Source organism: Nannospalax galili, unplaced genomic scaffold (assembly GCF_000622305.1).
Source record: "Nannospalax galili isolate Female #2095 unplaced genomic scaffold, S.galili_v1.0 scaffold211, whole genome shotgun sequence".
In the NCBI taxonomy this organism is placed as follows: Eukaryota; Metazoa; Chordata; class Mammalia; order Rodentia; family Spalacidae; genus Nannospalax; species Nannospalax galili.
In genome coordinates this window covers 112,127-126,281 of record NW_008329624.1, presented here as the reverse complement: position 1 = coordinate 126,281, position 14,155 = coordinate 112,127, and the positions used below count along the sequence as shown (strand labels likewise).

At 43.2% G+C, this 14,155-nt stretch overlaps 1 protein-coding gene and 1 non-coding gene across 6 annotated transcripts in view; both read right to left on the bottom strand.

Moving 5' to 3' along the window:
- Tiam2 (T cell lymphoma invasion and metastasis 2) overlaps positions 1 to 14,155 on the bottom strand; it is a 144,583-nt gene that overhangs the window by 63,698 nt on the left and 66,730 nt on the right. For 4 of the 5 annotated variants that reach the window (XM_029566656.1, XM_008839396.3, XM_029566653.1 and 1 more), the window contains 5 exons: positions 9,541 to 9,699; positions 7,642 to 7,746; positions 7,098 to 7,176; positions 5,334 to 5,426; positions 4,535 to 4,798 (listed from right to left, as the gene is read on the bottom strand). In XM_029566656.1, the coding sequence (XP_029422516.1) occupies positions 4,535 to 4,798; positions 5,334 to 5,426; positions 7,098 to 7,176; positions 7,642 to 7,746; positions 9,541 to 9,699 (700 nt within the window). Of the gene's footprint in view, positions 1 to 4,534; positions 4,799 to 5,333; positions 5,427 to 7,097; positions 7,177 to 7,641; positions 7,747 to 8,743; positions 8,789 to 9,540; positions 9,700 to 14,155 lie in introns of those variants that run through there. The other variant, XM_017799735.2, reaches the window with a different exon arrangement.
- LOC115071511 lies at positions 6,740 to 6,868 on the bottom strand. Its single transcript, XR_003850591.1, has one exon. It is a non-coding gene; the product is annotated as a small nucleolar RNA SNORA65 (small nucleolar RNA).

The following is a 14,155-nucleotide window of genomic DNA, read 5'->3' as shown; positions in this document are numbered from 1 at the left end:
TGAAGTTTGAGACTCATGTCACTAAGGGTCATTGTTGTCAAGAGATCCCAAACAGGAGTAAGATGCTTCTTTCCTAGGAAAGCACACACCCTGAATGGTGACTTACAATGGCTTCCCTGGCCTCTGAGATCCATCACTGTGTTTCACACTTCTTTGAGTCAGAGATATAGACAGATTTCTCTTAAAACCGGTGGTTAATCCAGAGACTCACACTGACCAGTGCAGATTTCTGGAAACGTTACCAAAAACCCAGTGCAGCCTGTTCCCAGGGCCTTACCCTTCAGCATTCAGCAGGAAGTGTCTGCATCTGGCCCACTGAGACGGTCAAAGTGCATCACAAAGTGCCAGACAACTCCTTATGGCTTTCTTCCTCTTCCACCTTCTGGAATTCTTAACGTTTTTCTTTAAAAAGCAGGCCTTCCAGAAACATCACCAGGTAGAGGCCTGGCCTCTGCTCAAAGGACATAGGGCGTTCCTTTCTGTTTTTCAAGCACATAGCTCCTTCCAGCAATGGGACATGTATGGGGAGGCACACTACATTGACCACTGCCTAGGAGAATCCCAAGTCATACTAGAATCCATTATCCAAAATCATTTAAATTTTTATCTGTGTAAATCTTAATTTTATAGTAAGAAAATAGGATTTTTTTTCTGTTTCATAACAAAAGGAAATCAAGGTAAGTTTTTTTTTATTGATGTTTTGTTTTGAGATAGCGTCTTGTTGTTTAGCCCAGGCTGGCCTGGAACTTAGAACCCTCCTGCCTCAACCCGAAGTGCTAGGATGATGGTGAAAGCTACTGTACCTGGATTCCAAAGTAAGTCTTAGTTCATCTTTAAGCTGTAGCAGAGGGAAGGGGATGACTTGGGGGTTCAGAATTCTTGTCACACAAGAGTTGGGCTGGTCGCGTAGCACATGACCTCCCTTAACGGTACAATGGCTCCCTGGGCAGGAGTCTTCTTTTCTGGCTCCCTATGCTAACCTTCAAAAGTTGGTAAGCCCTGAATTTCCTTTCAAGCAATTCAACTATGCAAAAAGGAAAAAAAAAAAAAAAAAAAATCCAAGTGTGTGGAGATGCAGCACAGACACTATCAAAATAGTCAGTCAATATAGTCAGTCACCTGGAGTTCACAAATAGGCACCTGCCTGGGGCAGAAGGGCCTGTGATCTACCTGACAGAAGGTCAGCCCGGGAGGCACAGCCTAGCCTAGCTGCTGGGGAAGGCTGAAGCAACGAAGGTGTACAAGGAGGTCTGCAGTGTGGCGAGACGGGGATGCCAGAAGCCAAATGAGCTGGAGACCAGCCTCCTACCGCCTCACTGGCTAAGCACCCCATGCATAGGGACACCAGGACGTGCTTTGCAAAACAGCATGATCTAGACCCACAGAAGCCAGGGCTGCCTCCTTAGTTTGCCCCCTTGCAGAAAGTGGTAAGCAAGCTTGACTCGTCTGTTTGATTCTTGCTGTAAAAAGGTAAGTTGGCCCCTTTCGCTCTTTCTACAGTAGCTCATTTCTGTGAGGATCAAAAGTAGTGCAGATTCTGCGGTCTGCAGTGCTTTTTCGTTGTTTTTAAAGACAGGGTCTCCCTGCAACTCCATCTCACAGAGATTCGCTGGCCTCTGCTTCCTGAGTGCTGGAATTAAAGGTGTGCACCACTGCACCCAGCCCTGAGGTGCTTTCTTATTATGAAAAATGCGCAGAGGAGTAAGACAGGTAGGGAACGTGTCCCTCAAGAACAATAAATCTGAAGACAGACACATTAAACAGCCCAGGGCTGAAGGATGGCCTTACTGTCACCAAGCCATTAATTAGTCCCATCATAATTTTTGTCTCAGGACAGTTGCTTTTATATGCCCATAGTCAACTTAATGGTATCTCAGACTGGAAGAAAGCCCCAGAAGAGACGGAGAAGGCACCAGATACCGTATGAATCACAAATCCTGCAATCTGATTTTTCATTACGAAAATGATCTCAAAAACTAGCTTTTTTTTTTTTTAAATAAAACAAACCTGCATTTATTGACCACAGTACAATGACTTTGAACCTCAGCTGGTAATCAGAGGTGGTTATATATTATGTATTAAGTGAGATACATGTCTCTTCCGGGTTATTACCTCACTGAAATCTCAGAAAATTTAATCTTAAGAACTAGAATTGTTACATCTTTGTAACAGCTGTCACCCTGAGAACAGGAACAAGGCAAAGCAAGTACACAGAACGTGGATTCTCCTACACAGGTGTACATAAGTTTGTTAATGGCTATCTTTAAAGCCAGCCATTTTGCCCAATATTTAAGTTGTCACCCTGAGAACAGGAACAAGGCAAAACAAGTACACAGAACATGGATTCTCCTACACAGGTATACATAAGTTTGTTAATGACTATCTTTAAAGCCAGCCATTTTGCCCAATATTTAAATAATAGGCTATTAATATTAAAGCAGAAGGTGCTGCCACAATGTGACATGAGTACAGCTTTATCCAAAACCCTTCACATGACTATACATTAAATGCTACCTTCATTTAAGCAAGGCACCCCTGTGTGTTCTAAACTATGGGATGTGCCACCCCACTGAAAAAGCAAACGAGGAAACTTAGTTTTGTTTTTTCCTACCTAGAGCTGGTTTAAATTCAAGTGAAGCTATTAGTGTCCTACCAGTATAGACTGCATTGACATATCACTTTATCACTTTGCAATTTCAAACCTAACGAACACCATTAATTAAGATTTACCCAAAACTAAAAGCAAGTGGAGAGAAAAGGGAGACTGAGCCAACTTTAAACTGAGACTAGACATCCCCCTTAAGTAGACAGGCACCAATGTTAAATGCCTTTGGCTTAGAAAGGCAAAATGTTTCCAAAGACACAATACTGCCAAGCTATCATTTATACTTACTAATCTATGATTTTTTTTAAAAAAATTCTACCTCTAAGTAATCAAATGCGGTAAAATTAAAAAACTACTTGTCCAAACCAGACTGGGTTAAAGTTCTGAAACCTTGCCTTGCTTTGGTGAATGTGTGGTTAAAATACATCATCATTTTATTTCACGAGAAGTTTTACATCAGAGCTCTCAATCATAGGTAAAGAAACGAGGAATAAGATTTTAAAACATAGTGCTGAATAAAAATATGTCATCTTTACAACTGGTAATATATCCTCTATGAAAATAAACTGCTTAATTACATAAAGACCAGATTTTCTTAATCAGATCCTGGACCATTTAAACAAATTTAAGTTTTGAGGTTTATTTTAGAATCCTAAACGGAATCTTTCTCTTTCTAAACTATCCCCTATGAATTTCTTTTAGAAGCAATTATCCCCAAACATCTAAATCTTTTCTCCAGCAGTTGCTGTCAATAAATTAGATCTTTTTACTAACTTTATATAAACCAGCTTTATAATTAAATCCATCCTAACAGCCTCTGTTTTCTGTTTTACATTCATTTGGGGTTACCATGCAGACATTTCTATTATAAATCCATTGGCACTGCAGGGCAGTGTGAAAAATGACTCTACATTCTCAAGATCAAGACTGGACCTTTGCTCTATGGAGCCTGACTAAGGTGCTCAGCTGGGGCCTCTGATTTGACTGCAACATGAGAGATGGGTAGGAATCCTCACCTTTTCCTGTTTCCTCATACTGGGATTTACCCGGAGACAATTATGCAGGCAGAAAGTCTTAGTTGGAGACCATAAATTCTGAAATCATAAATTACATCCAAAGTTTGCTGCTTTTCAAAAATTTTATGTGTCTGGGCACGGTGACACACATCTGTAATCCCAGCACTCAGGAGGCAGAGGAGAGCAGATCTCTGTGAGTTCAAGGCCAGCCTGGTCTACATAGTGAGTTCCAGGCCAGTTGTGGCTATAGGGAGATGCTGTCCCAGAAAGACCAAAAAAAAAAAAATTATGTATACGAATGTTTTGCCTGCATGTATATTTGTGCACCACACACACGGAGGCCAAAAGAAGGCATTAGGTTCCCCTAAAACTGGAGTTAAGGACAGTTGCTAGCCACCATGTGGGTGCTGGGAACTGAACCCAGGTCATCTGCAAGAGCAGCCAGTGCTCACTGAGCCATCTCTTCAGCCCTTGCTGCTTCTTGAGAAAGCAGACCCTCAAAGAAAAACTGCACTGTACCTGCTACTGAGAGCCACACAGATCACCGCAGACATGCTTTGCCTTAGACTCAACTGAATAAGAACAAAGTCTCTCAGTGTTCTCGTGTGTGCAGACTGCTGCCTGCCTTCAACCACAGGCGATGGAAATACTAAATCGTAAGTGACTTTAAAAGAACTGTGGTTTTGAAGACTATGCTGTGCAAAACATTTTCTATTTTTCTGAAAGTGCTCTAATTACTAAAATGTATGAACCCTTGGTTTAATCAAGCCCCACTGGTCTGTGTTCTTGTTGAATAAGTAGGGAAGCATTCTCTGAGCAGCTTATACAACCTGAATTTACAATAAAAATTGCAGCCTTAGAACACCAAGTGATGGTCCCAACAGTTCAAGATGAAGACAGACCACAGCCTTACCATTTCCAGGGTTTTTCTTAAAGTTGTCTAGGAATTCTTCCAGCAGTTGGGACTGGTTGGGAGAGGGCATGGGACTCTTCTGGTCCCTGGAGAATAAGTCACTGTCTGACCAGGAAGCACACAGGGCTGTCCTTGTAGTCATAGGCCGGGCAATTAGAGTGAGTCCAACACTCTTCTCAGAAAACAGAGCCTCCATCTGCTTCAGGTCAAGATCAGACACAGCTTCCCCATTTAAGGTCACGATTTCATTGCCCTTTCTCAGCCCTGAGAACAAGAAAGGGGAAAAGAAAGAAAAAAAAAAGGGGGAGAGATTACAGAGAGATATATTCTAAGGAGAAAACAGGCTGCAAATTCAAACCACAGGTCGGAGGGTAGGTCTGTTTTGTTCACTGCTTTCTTTCAAGAAAGCAGCATTATGGCAGTCTTGGGGTACTGCTGGTAACAAAATGAATTTTAGCTCACTCCAGGCTAGTATTAGAGGGATCTTTCTAACAGGAAAAAGTTGGGAAGCTAGTAATCTACACATCTTCTAGTGTTCTGATGTTAAATGCCAGGGGGTGGGGTTGTCTTCCTCCTTTAATTGGACATCTGTATGTATACTCTCTTTACATACATACACACACACACACACACACACACACACACAGGTTTTTGCTATGTAAACACATATGTATTCTCAAGTAAATTCTTTCTCTAAAACTCCAAAGAGAAATCTTCTGACAAAACTGAAAGAAGGCAGTCTATGGGGCAGGCTGCTTCCACAGAGATTAAGAGGCCACAGACATGGTGTCACACTGACCTCCCCCATACGCCAGCCCATCAGGGAGAACATCGCTGATAAATATCCGGCTGAGATGCTGGTGCTCGTCCACCTGTGCTGTTACGGCAAACCCTAGGGAGGACAGGGGAAACAGGTGTAAGCCCATCTCCCCACCTCATCTCGCGTCTCCCCAGCCCAGCCAGCAGTATTTCTTTGAACATCTATTCTCATGAATGTTGCAAAAGTTGCTGTTACAACTATTTTGAAAGTACAAACATCTAGCGAGAGTAGGAACGGCAGACCACACCAGACGGGAAGGTTTAGACACACAAATGGTGCAACCACACTCAGAAGTTGCAATTCCACACATAGGGGTTCATTCACAGCAGCCCAGCTACCAGACGAAGGATGGACAAACAAAATGTGCTATCCATGACAGTGGAAGACCACTGAGCCTTAAAAAGGAAGAATATCCTAGCACATCCTACAACAAAGAGAAACCTTGAAAACAATCAAAGGAAAATAAGTCAACTACAAAAAGACAAATACTGAATGATTCCCACTTATGGGAGATACCTAGATATGTCAAGGTCACAGAGATAAAAAGGCCATTGAGCTGTCAGGGGTAGAGGAAGAGAATTGGAAGGTTAAAAAGGAAGATAAACAAGAACCAAGAGAAACAGACAAAAGGCTAAGAGAGCTTCCAAAGGAAAGCCAACTTAGAACTGGGATCACTACCAATCTCAGGACAGTGTGGTAGCTCCTGCCTATAATCTCAGCATTTGGGAGGCTGAGGCAGGAGGATCACTACAAGTCTGAGACTACCCTAGGCTACTTAAGAAGTTCCTGGCCAGTCGGGACTGCAAAGTGAGAACCTGTCTCAAATCTGATCATAGAATTAATAAGAGTCAGAAGAGTGAAGTTTTTTAAAATTATTTTTATGTGCATGTGTATTGTTTGCATATATGGAAGTGCACCCATGTCATGCAGTGCCCACAGAGGTCAGAAGAGGGCATCAAATCCCCTGGAACTAGAGTTACGGACAGTTGTTAGCTGCCATGTGGGTGCTGGATACAAAACTGGGTCTTCGGCAAGAACATTCAGTGTTCTTAACCACTGAGCCATCTCTCTAGCCCAGAAGAGTGAAATTTTAACATATGATTAACTAGAATTAGTTGAAAGAAACTATTTATGATTTCATATATAGATAGATCGATCTAGATCGATCTATCTATCATCTATCATCTATCTATCTATCTATCTATCTATCTATCTATCTATCTATCTGAAAAACAGGGACTCCATACAGCCCCAGGTGGCCTGGACCTGGAACTCATTAAGTAGACCAGGCTGGCCTCAATCTCACAAAGGTTTGCCTGCCTCTATCTCCTAAGTGTTGAGATTAGGAATGGGCCACCACACCTGGCTATCAATTTTTCCTCCTAGGCTGTTCCCACACTTTCAGCACAAAGTCATCCACATGTAAAATCCCTGTTTCTTAAAAACTGGGGCGTACTTTCAGCTCACCACTGGATTGCACCAGCCAACAAGAACTGGTCAGGTGCAGTGGAGTGATACTAACACAATTTTTATGCTCATTCTCATAATTTCTTTGCTATTTTCCCCAATACTGATACGTGTATCCCAGCCTGATAAAATAAATAAATCATAATAAAAATAAGGAGAGACAGGAAGTTCAGAAACCACTGTCTTATATTCTGGAAACACGAACATAAAGTTATGTCAGAACACACTGGGGCAGGAAGGCAGTTTCTCAAGACGGGAAGGGCTCTGGCCACCTACCAAAGTCAGACACGTCCCCGGTCTTTGTGAGCTGCACATCGTAAACACTGAGTGGAAAAACTTCTATTTCATCAAAAACCTATGAAACATGAAAGCAAAAGGGTCAGAGGACTTAACACTCAGTATCTTAGAAAAGTATTTTAACACTATTTTCATAATAAGCCAAGAAAACTTAAGATATTCTTTAGATGGAGACTGTTTACAAATCAAATGCCGAATGTAAGCATTTTGCCCTCAAAATTTCAGTTCTCAAAATCAAAGGCCATGCAGAGGTGAGGGATGTAGCTCAGGTGAGAGACTGCTTGCCTAGCATGTACGAAGCCTTGGGTCTGATCCTCAGCACAGCATGGACTGCGTGTGGTAGCACACACTTGTAATCCCAGCACTTGGGAGATACAGAAAGGAATACCAGAAGTTCAAGACCATCCCTAGCTACATAGGGAATTCAAAGCCAGCCTCGGCTACAAGAAACCCTGTCTAAAAAAAGAGAAAAAGTCAGGCCATGGATACGGTAGGTCCCTCCCTGTAGCCAACACCCACTTACTTGCTCTTGCATGTACTCATACGGCGCAGGAACAAACCATTCAACGCCTTCATCCACCACTTTTCGGAGCTGCAGGCCATAGTGACTGGGCTCCAGCTGCCTCATCTGTAAAGACAGGACAGTTACTCGGAGTCTGAACGTTCTTTCCCAATCCATCAGTGTTCGGCAGGCTTGTGACACGTCACAGTAGAAACCTAGAAAACTGCATATAATTTGCTCTGTCTAGAACCACAGAAGAGCCCAAACTTAGACATGCAAAAAGGAAAAAGGAGGGCCAAATGGTCAAATTGAAGGTTTTCTTTTAGATGACATTATCACTAACTGCAAGATACATTTGTGAGAGATTAACATAGAATATATCTGATCACAGATCACATCTTGCTATCACAGCAAAAGCTAGCTCTCTAATATAGTCATGGTTGCTAACTTTAACTTGTTTCCTATTCCTAGAGACAGTTGAAAAATGTGAACAAGTCCCACGGAATTCAAAATCCTGAATTTCATACTCTAACATATTTATGAAGGAAAAATGTATAGATTCAGATATTGTGTGTGTGTGTGTCTGTGAGTGTCTGCAAACTCCATAGGTTCTATCTACATGCACTTCCTCTTGAAACTCAAATGGTTCAGCTCTACTCTGCCACCCGGTGGTCTACAAGCACAAGACCCGCTCTGGCTGAATCTACTTTGTCCCTCTGCACTGTCCACTTCCTCTTCAGACTGGGAATAAAATCGAGTCTGAGGAATGAATAGCCATAACAGTCTTCTTGAAGCAAATGTGAATGGTATCAAGCTTATTTAATCTGAGGAAACCTGGTTCATGATTTAACAGTACATCAAACCACTTCGCCTCAAAGGAACTTAAACAGCAGCACAATGATTCTCAATACAGACATTTTGAATTTAAGTGGAATAATCCAGGTCATCATGGAAGCATGGGATCCTGACCGAAAGGACCATTCTTCTGAGGGGCCAAGAATTAATATATTAATTAGCAAGTGTAATGTGTTCCCTAGTATAAAAAGTGAGGTCTTAACACCGCCCCCGCCAACACACAAAACCAGAGGCCACAGAAGTATGTGTCCACAGCAAAGTTCATCACCTTGCATGCCAAAGTCAAGACATCTTCCACTCTGTGCTCCGGCTTGATGGCAAACTCCATAGGTTCTATCTACATGCACTTCCTCTTGAAACTCAAATGGTGCATCTCTACTCTGCCACCCGGTGGTCTATAAGCACAAGACCCGCTCTGGCTGAATCTACTTTCTCCCTCTGCACTGTCCTTAATACGTCTCCACTTCCTCTTCAGACTGGGAATAAAATCGAGTCTGAGGAATGAATAGCCAACATCTCATATCAGTCTTCATTTAACTTGTTTCCTATTCCTAGAGACAGTTGAAAAATGTGAACAAGTCCCATGGAATTCAAAATTCTGAATTTCATACTCTAACATATTTATGAAGGAAAAGAATCAACAAATAAGGAGACAACAGAAAGTGTGTTATTAGTAGTTCCCTGAGCTTTTTCACACTCCCCACCCCACTGGCCTCTCATACCAATCTGGGGCAGACTTGCCAGTATTTGCCCCCTCACTATTTAATCTGAGGAAACCTGGTTCATGATTTAACAGTACATCAAACCACTTCACCTCTAAGGAACTTAAACAGCAGCACAATGATTCTCAATACAGACATTTTAAATTTAAGAGGAATAATCCAGGTCATCATGGAAGTATGGGATCCTGACCGAAAGGACCATTCTTCTGAGGGGCCAAGAATTAATATATTAATTAGCAAGTGTAATGCGTTCCCTAGTATAAAAAGTGAGGTCTTAACACCGCCCCCCCAACACACAAAACCAGAGGCCACAGAAGTATGTGTCCACAGCAAAGTCCATCACCTTGCATGCCAAAGTCAAGACATCTTCCACTCTGTGCTCCGGCTTGATGGCGAGGGCAACTCCCTGATGATCCTGGAAGTGAACGTAAGTCTGGACTTCCCACGTGTTGTCTCTGGGAGCACCGTCTATGGGAGCACCACTCAGATGCAGATCACGGACCTGTTCAGGGACAAGAAATGCAGACAGCTTGAATCAACAAATAAGGAGACAACAGAAAGTGTGTTATTAGTAGTTCCCTGAGTTTTTTCACACTCCCCACCCCACTGGCCTCTCATACCAATCTGGGGCAGACCTGCCAGTATTTGCCCCTCACCCTCTTTACACAGACAGGGCTCAAGTCCACTGAGGGAGCGTGAAGTCGGCTGACCCTTTCCACTCTGCCACTGTGCCACTTAACACCAAGTCAGACCAGCACAATCCATGTGCAGTTGCTTCGTATCCAGCCTCACTGCTATGGAGTCCTGGTCGAAAAGAGCCACTAGGAAATCTACATCTAAGCTATAGTCCGTTTCTGGCTTCCAGACTTTCTCATTCACAACCACTGATACCTGTCTGCATCCTAACCCAGATCCTAACTTGCCGTATACCAAGTGTGATTCTCCTTTCTCTTGTTTCTACTTTAGGAACTAACCTCTGGTCCAGGGGACATCTCTCTAGCTTTCTGCTGCCACATGTGGCCAGTCTGTCAGGAGATCACTCAAATAAACCTTCAGGAGTTTTTCGGAACTAGTTTAGTTCCCTAAATTTCACCACCATAGTTTTCGATGACTTCATGTTAGCCTACACATCTTGGATTTATAACCAATATAGTAAATATGTACTGAGCAGCTCAAATGTTGTTTTCTCTAGCTGGGTCTTTGCAGCAGTATGGTGGAGAACAAAAGTTGGGGGGATGTGATGTTAAAAGGCCACAGACTTTACCACTGAACCAGCAAAGAGTGGCCTGGGCAAAACATTTAATTTGCTTAGCCTCTGCTACTATTTTGTAACGGGAGCACTGTTATTGCACTTGTGTCTATTAATTTACAAGACAAGCTTTTGTGAGCAAAGGAGATCACATATGTGAAAATGCCCTGCAAACCAGAAAGCACGACATGGATTCAATACATTCACATTAATGGGTACAACGCCCACTATACAGTTACCATTGATAGGTCGCTTTACTGTTAAGTCTATGCATGTGTTTAAACACAAAACAAAAGCTCTAAAGCAGACCAGATGTAATAAAAATGTTCCAAAGAACAGGCTTGGGCAGGGCAAGGGAAGAATCCATCTTTCTGTGTCATGTGTTTGAAAATGTAGTACTCAACACTGAAGTGACAGTTTGGGATCTGTCAATGTCAGCACATTTTCCTGGAAAATTGATCACAGCAGAATTGATGTCTTCTCATGTGCCAAGGAGAAAGGAAAAGAGACAGGAGCTGATGCTGGGAGCCTAGGATGCCAGGCAGCCACCAGGACACCACCAAAAGGGCCTGTCACATGAGTAATGGCTTTCTTTGGTCCATTCTCCCAGTTACATCTCAGGCAGTGATTTCACCCAGGTGCGGAGTTAGAAGGGTGTTATCCTCAGTACTGAGATGGTATCTATGTGCTAGCTTCCCTATTAAGCACTGTTTCTGTGTGTGCAATTGACTTAAAGGTGTTTGGGGATGATATTAGCAATGGACAGAGTAAAGAAGATGACTCTCCTCCAAAAAAATGAGACTAAAAAGGGTGCTGTCTTACTGGTGCAGACCCCACCTCTGAAACAGGGCACAGTGAGAATCAAACTCAAAGCCCAGCAGAGGGCACTGTGGAGTAAAACACCGGGGGGGGGGGGGTCTGGAAGACCAATGATGGTAACCACTACAAGGCATCTTAACTCTATGCTTCAAGAAGAAAACAGGACTTGAAAACCATGGCTGATGAAGGACAGGTAAGTGAGGATCCTGAGAAATTCAAAGTTACTCCATGCCATGCCTGCCAGCTCCTTCCCATCCCTGGTTGTCCTTCATATTGTCAGGAGACCACATCACACCAGGTCATATGAAATAAACTCCTGCCCTATAGCCAGTTCACTCACAACCACCCTCTCAGTGTCATGAGCCTCTACTTACTAGGTAAGAAAAATAGTGCAGAAAGATTTCTTGAGTTTACCCAACTAGTACCTCTGGTATTGTAGAGAGCTGACCACTAAAGCCTGGGTATGAACGGGGTCTCCTCACCAGTACACATCACATAAATGCCACCCTACCAGTTAACTTGCCTCCAAATAGACATGACTTAACAGTTCAGATTCTTTTCCATAATTCTACTACACAAACCAAGTTCTATTTGAAGAAATTGGCTTACCTCACACTCCCCTAAAATGTGGGGTACTCTGCCCTGCCTCCAGACTTCCGATCATGTCAAGTTCCTTTCCCTGTCTGTCTCCCCAGCTCCAGTGCTAAAATCACTGGTCAGAGGAGTCTAGTTTGCTAAGTTCCTGACACCATGCTTTGCACAGTCTCGCTCACAGAGGGTCACTTTGGGGTCTGCCATGCACCCACTTTGAGTGACAGGAGGAACGGATGCAGAAGTTTTTTCTTCCTCATCCAAAGTCTTCCCCAGCCCTCAACACAGAGCTTCACACCCAGAATACAACCAGCACCTGGGTGCTGTGGAGCTGGATACCACCAGAGTCACACCCAACCAAGTAAGGAGGTCAAGGCTGTCCACTTGCATCTGATTCGGATTTGCTTTTATAGTGTCGGAATCTTAATAGCCCCAAGTTTGAGGACTAGGATTACCTGATCATTAAAAGAAAACAAGTCTTAGACAAAGCAAACGTATGAACTAAATGGAGGGATAAAAGAAAGGACACAAGAAATGATCCCATTATATTCAATTAAGTGTGGCTTTGAACTGATACCTTCTCTGAGGGGCTCATTTCCTGAGTCTATACTGTTGACCTAAGATGGAACTGAATGACAGATGACGCCGTCAAAGCCATGGCCATCAATGACTCAGACCCTCTCAAGAGACCCTAACATCCCCCTCTACAATGAAAAAATAGATGTTGCTTTTGTTGTATCTCACACACACACACACACCCCACACACTACAATATAATAAAGGAAAAACTTGATTATTCAATGAAGTCAAAGAACGTACAATGAACTAATTAGAAACAGAAAAAAATTATCTACTTGGTGCTTACAGATCTTCTAGGTTATTTTGAGCTTTATCCTTCTGAAGAAAAGGCTGGACTGATTTCTTCAGAAAGGGTCAATGTTATCCAAGCTGAAAATACACATGCTTTAGCTTCAGTAAGCCAGACAAACTATTCTCCCACAGTCCTTTCATGAAAGAGATAGAAAAATTTTGAAAATAAATGCCAAAAAAACTGAGCCATCTGGAAAATTCTTCCCTGCATATCCTTTTCAAAGACACTATCTTAAAGTACTCTTTTTTTTTTTTTTTGCATTTTTGAGACAGGGTCTCCCTGTAGCCCCAGCTGGCCAGTTGGCCTGGAACTCACTCTGTAGACCAGGCTGGCCTCGAACTCACAGAGATCCACCTACCTCTGCTGGGATTAAAGGCGTGCACCACCATGCCCACCCCCTGAAATACTCTTTTAAAGTCAGCCAAAGTCCCATGGTTGGCTGCCTCTGTCAAGAATGCTGCATACCCTGCTTGCTACCTTTACTCAAACTTGCCTCTCCCAGCCAAAAAAGTAATTTCCAGCTAGCTGCCTGTTCAAGGCTCACAGCTCCTGGAGGACACAAAAGAAGGAGCAAACATATACAACTGGAAGGTCAGGGTCAAATCTCTGCCTTGCCAGACAGCCTGGTTACCACCTGTTCCCACACTTCCGTCACCTTAAGAGAGATCACCACAAGTACCAGCTTCACAAAGGAAGAATGGCATTTGAAAGACACTGTGGAGTTTCTGAGGTCAGCCTGGACAATACCAGTGGACTGTAACCAGGTATAATCCACACAGTCCAGTGATAGCCACCATCCAGAACTGTGTGAGGATCACCCCTTGTTCCTAAACCTTGAGGAACCCAGGAGGGGGACAGGTAGTGGTGGGAGAGAACGCCTCCTATTGTATGTAGCCCAGCTCCTCCTGGCCATCTAGGAACTTAGAGCATCAATGAACTCTTGCCATAGCCACAACACACTACTAGCCCGTTAGCATTTACAAATTGCGCTAGCTCTCTTGCTAGGGCAACTTCCACAGAGGCATTTATTATTATTATTACACTAATGGTCCCCAAACCACATGTCAAATTACTTATGCTCAGTATGTCACAGGGAGAATGGAAACCCTGAGCATTCTCCCAGCAGATGCTTTTGGATCGAGTGGCTTGTAATTATTGCTTGGATCGCTGAAGGGAAGTGAGTAGCAAAATCACAGTCGTCTGTCACAAGCGGGCCCACACCGCCCCAGGTGCCCCTAAAAGGAAAGTCTATTAGCAAGTGAGATGAGGGGGCAGCACAAAAGGGGTGATCTGTTCTGGCTTTTCATCACCACACAGCATCATGGAGGATGCCCTGTTTACTTCCCTCTTGGGTTGCTGCCCAAACATCAGTTGACAGGAAGGAAAGACAAAGCTCTGATTGGATAGAGACAACATATACATGTTTTA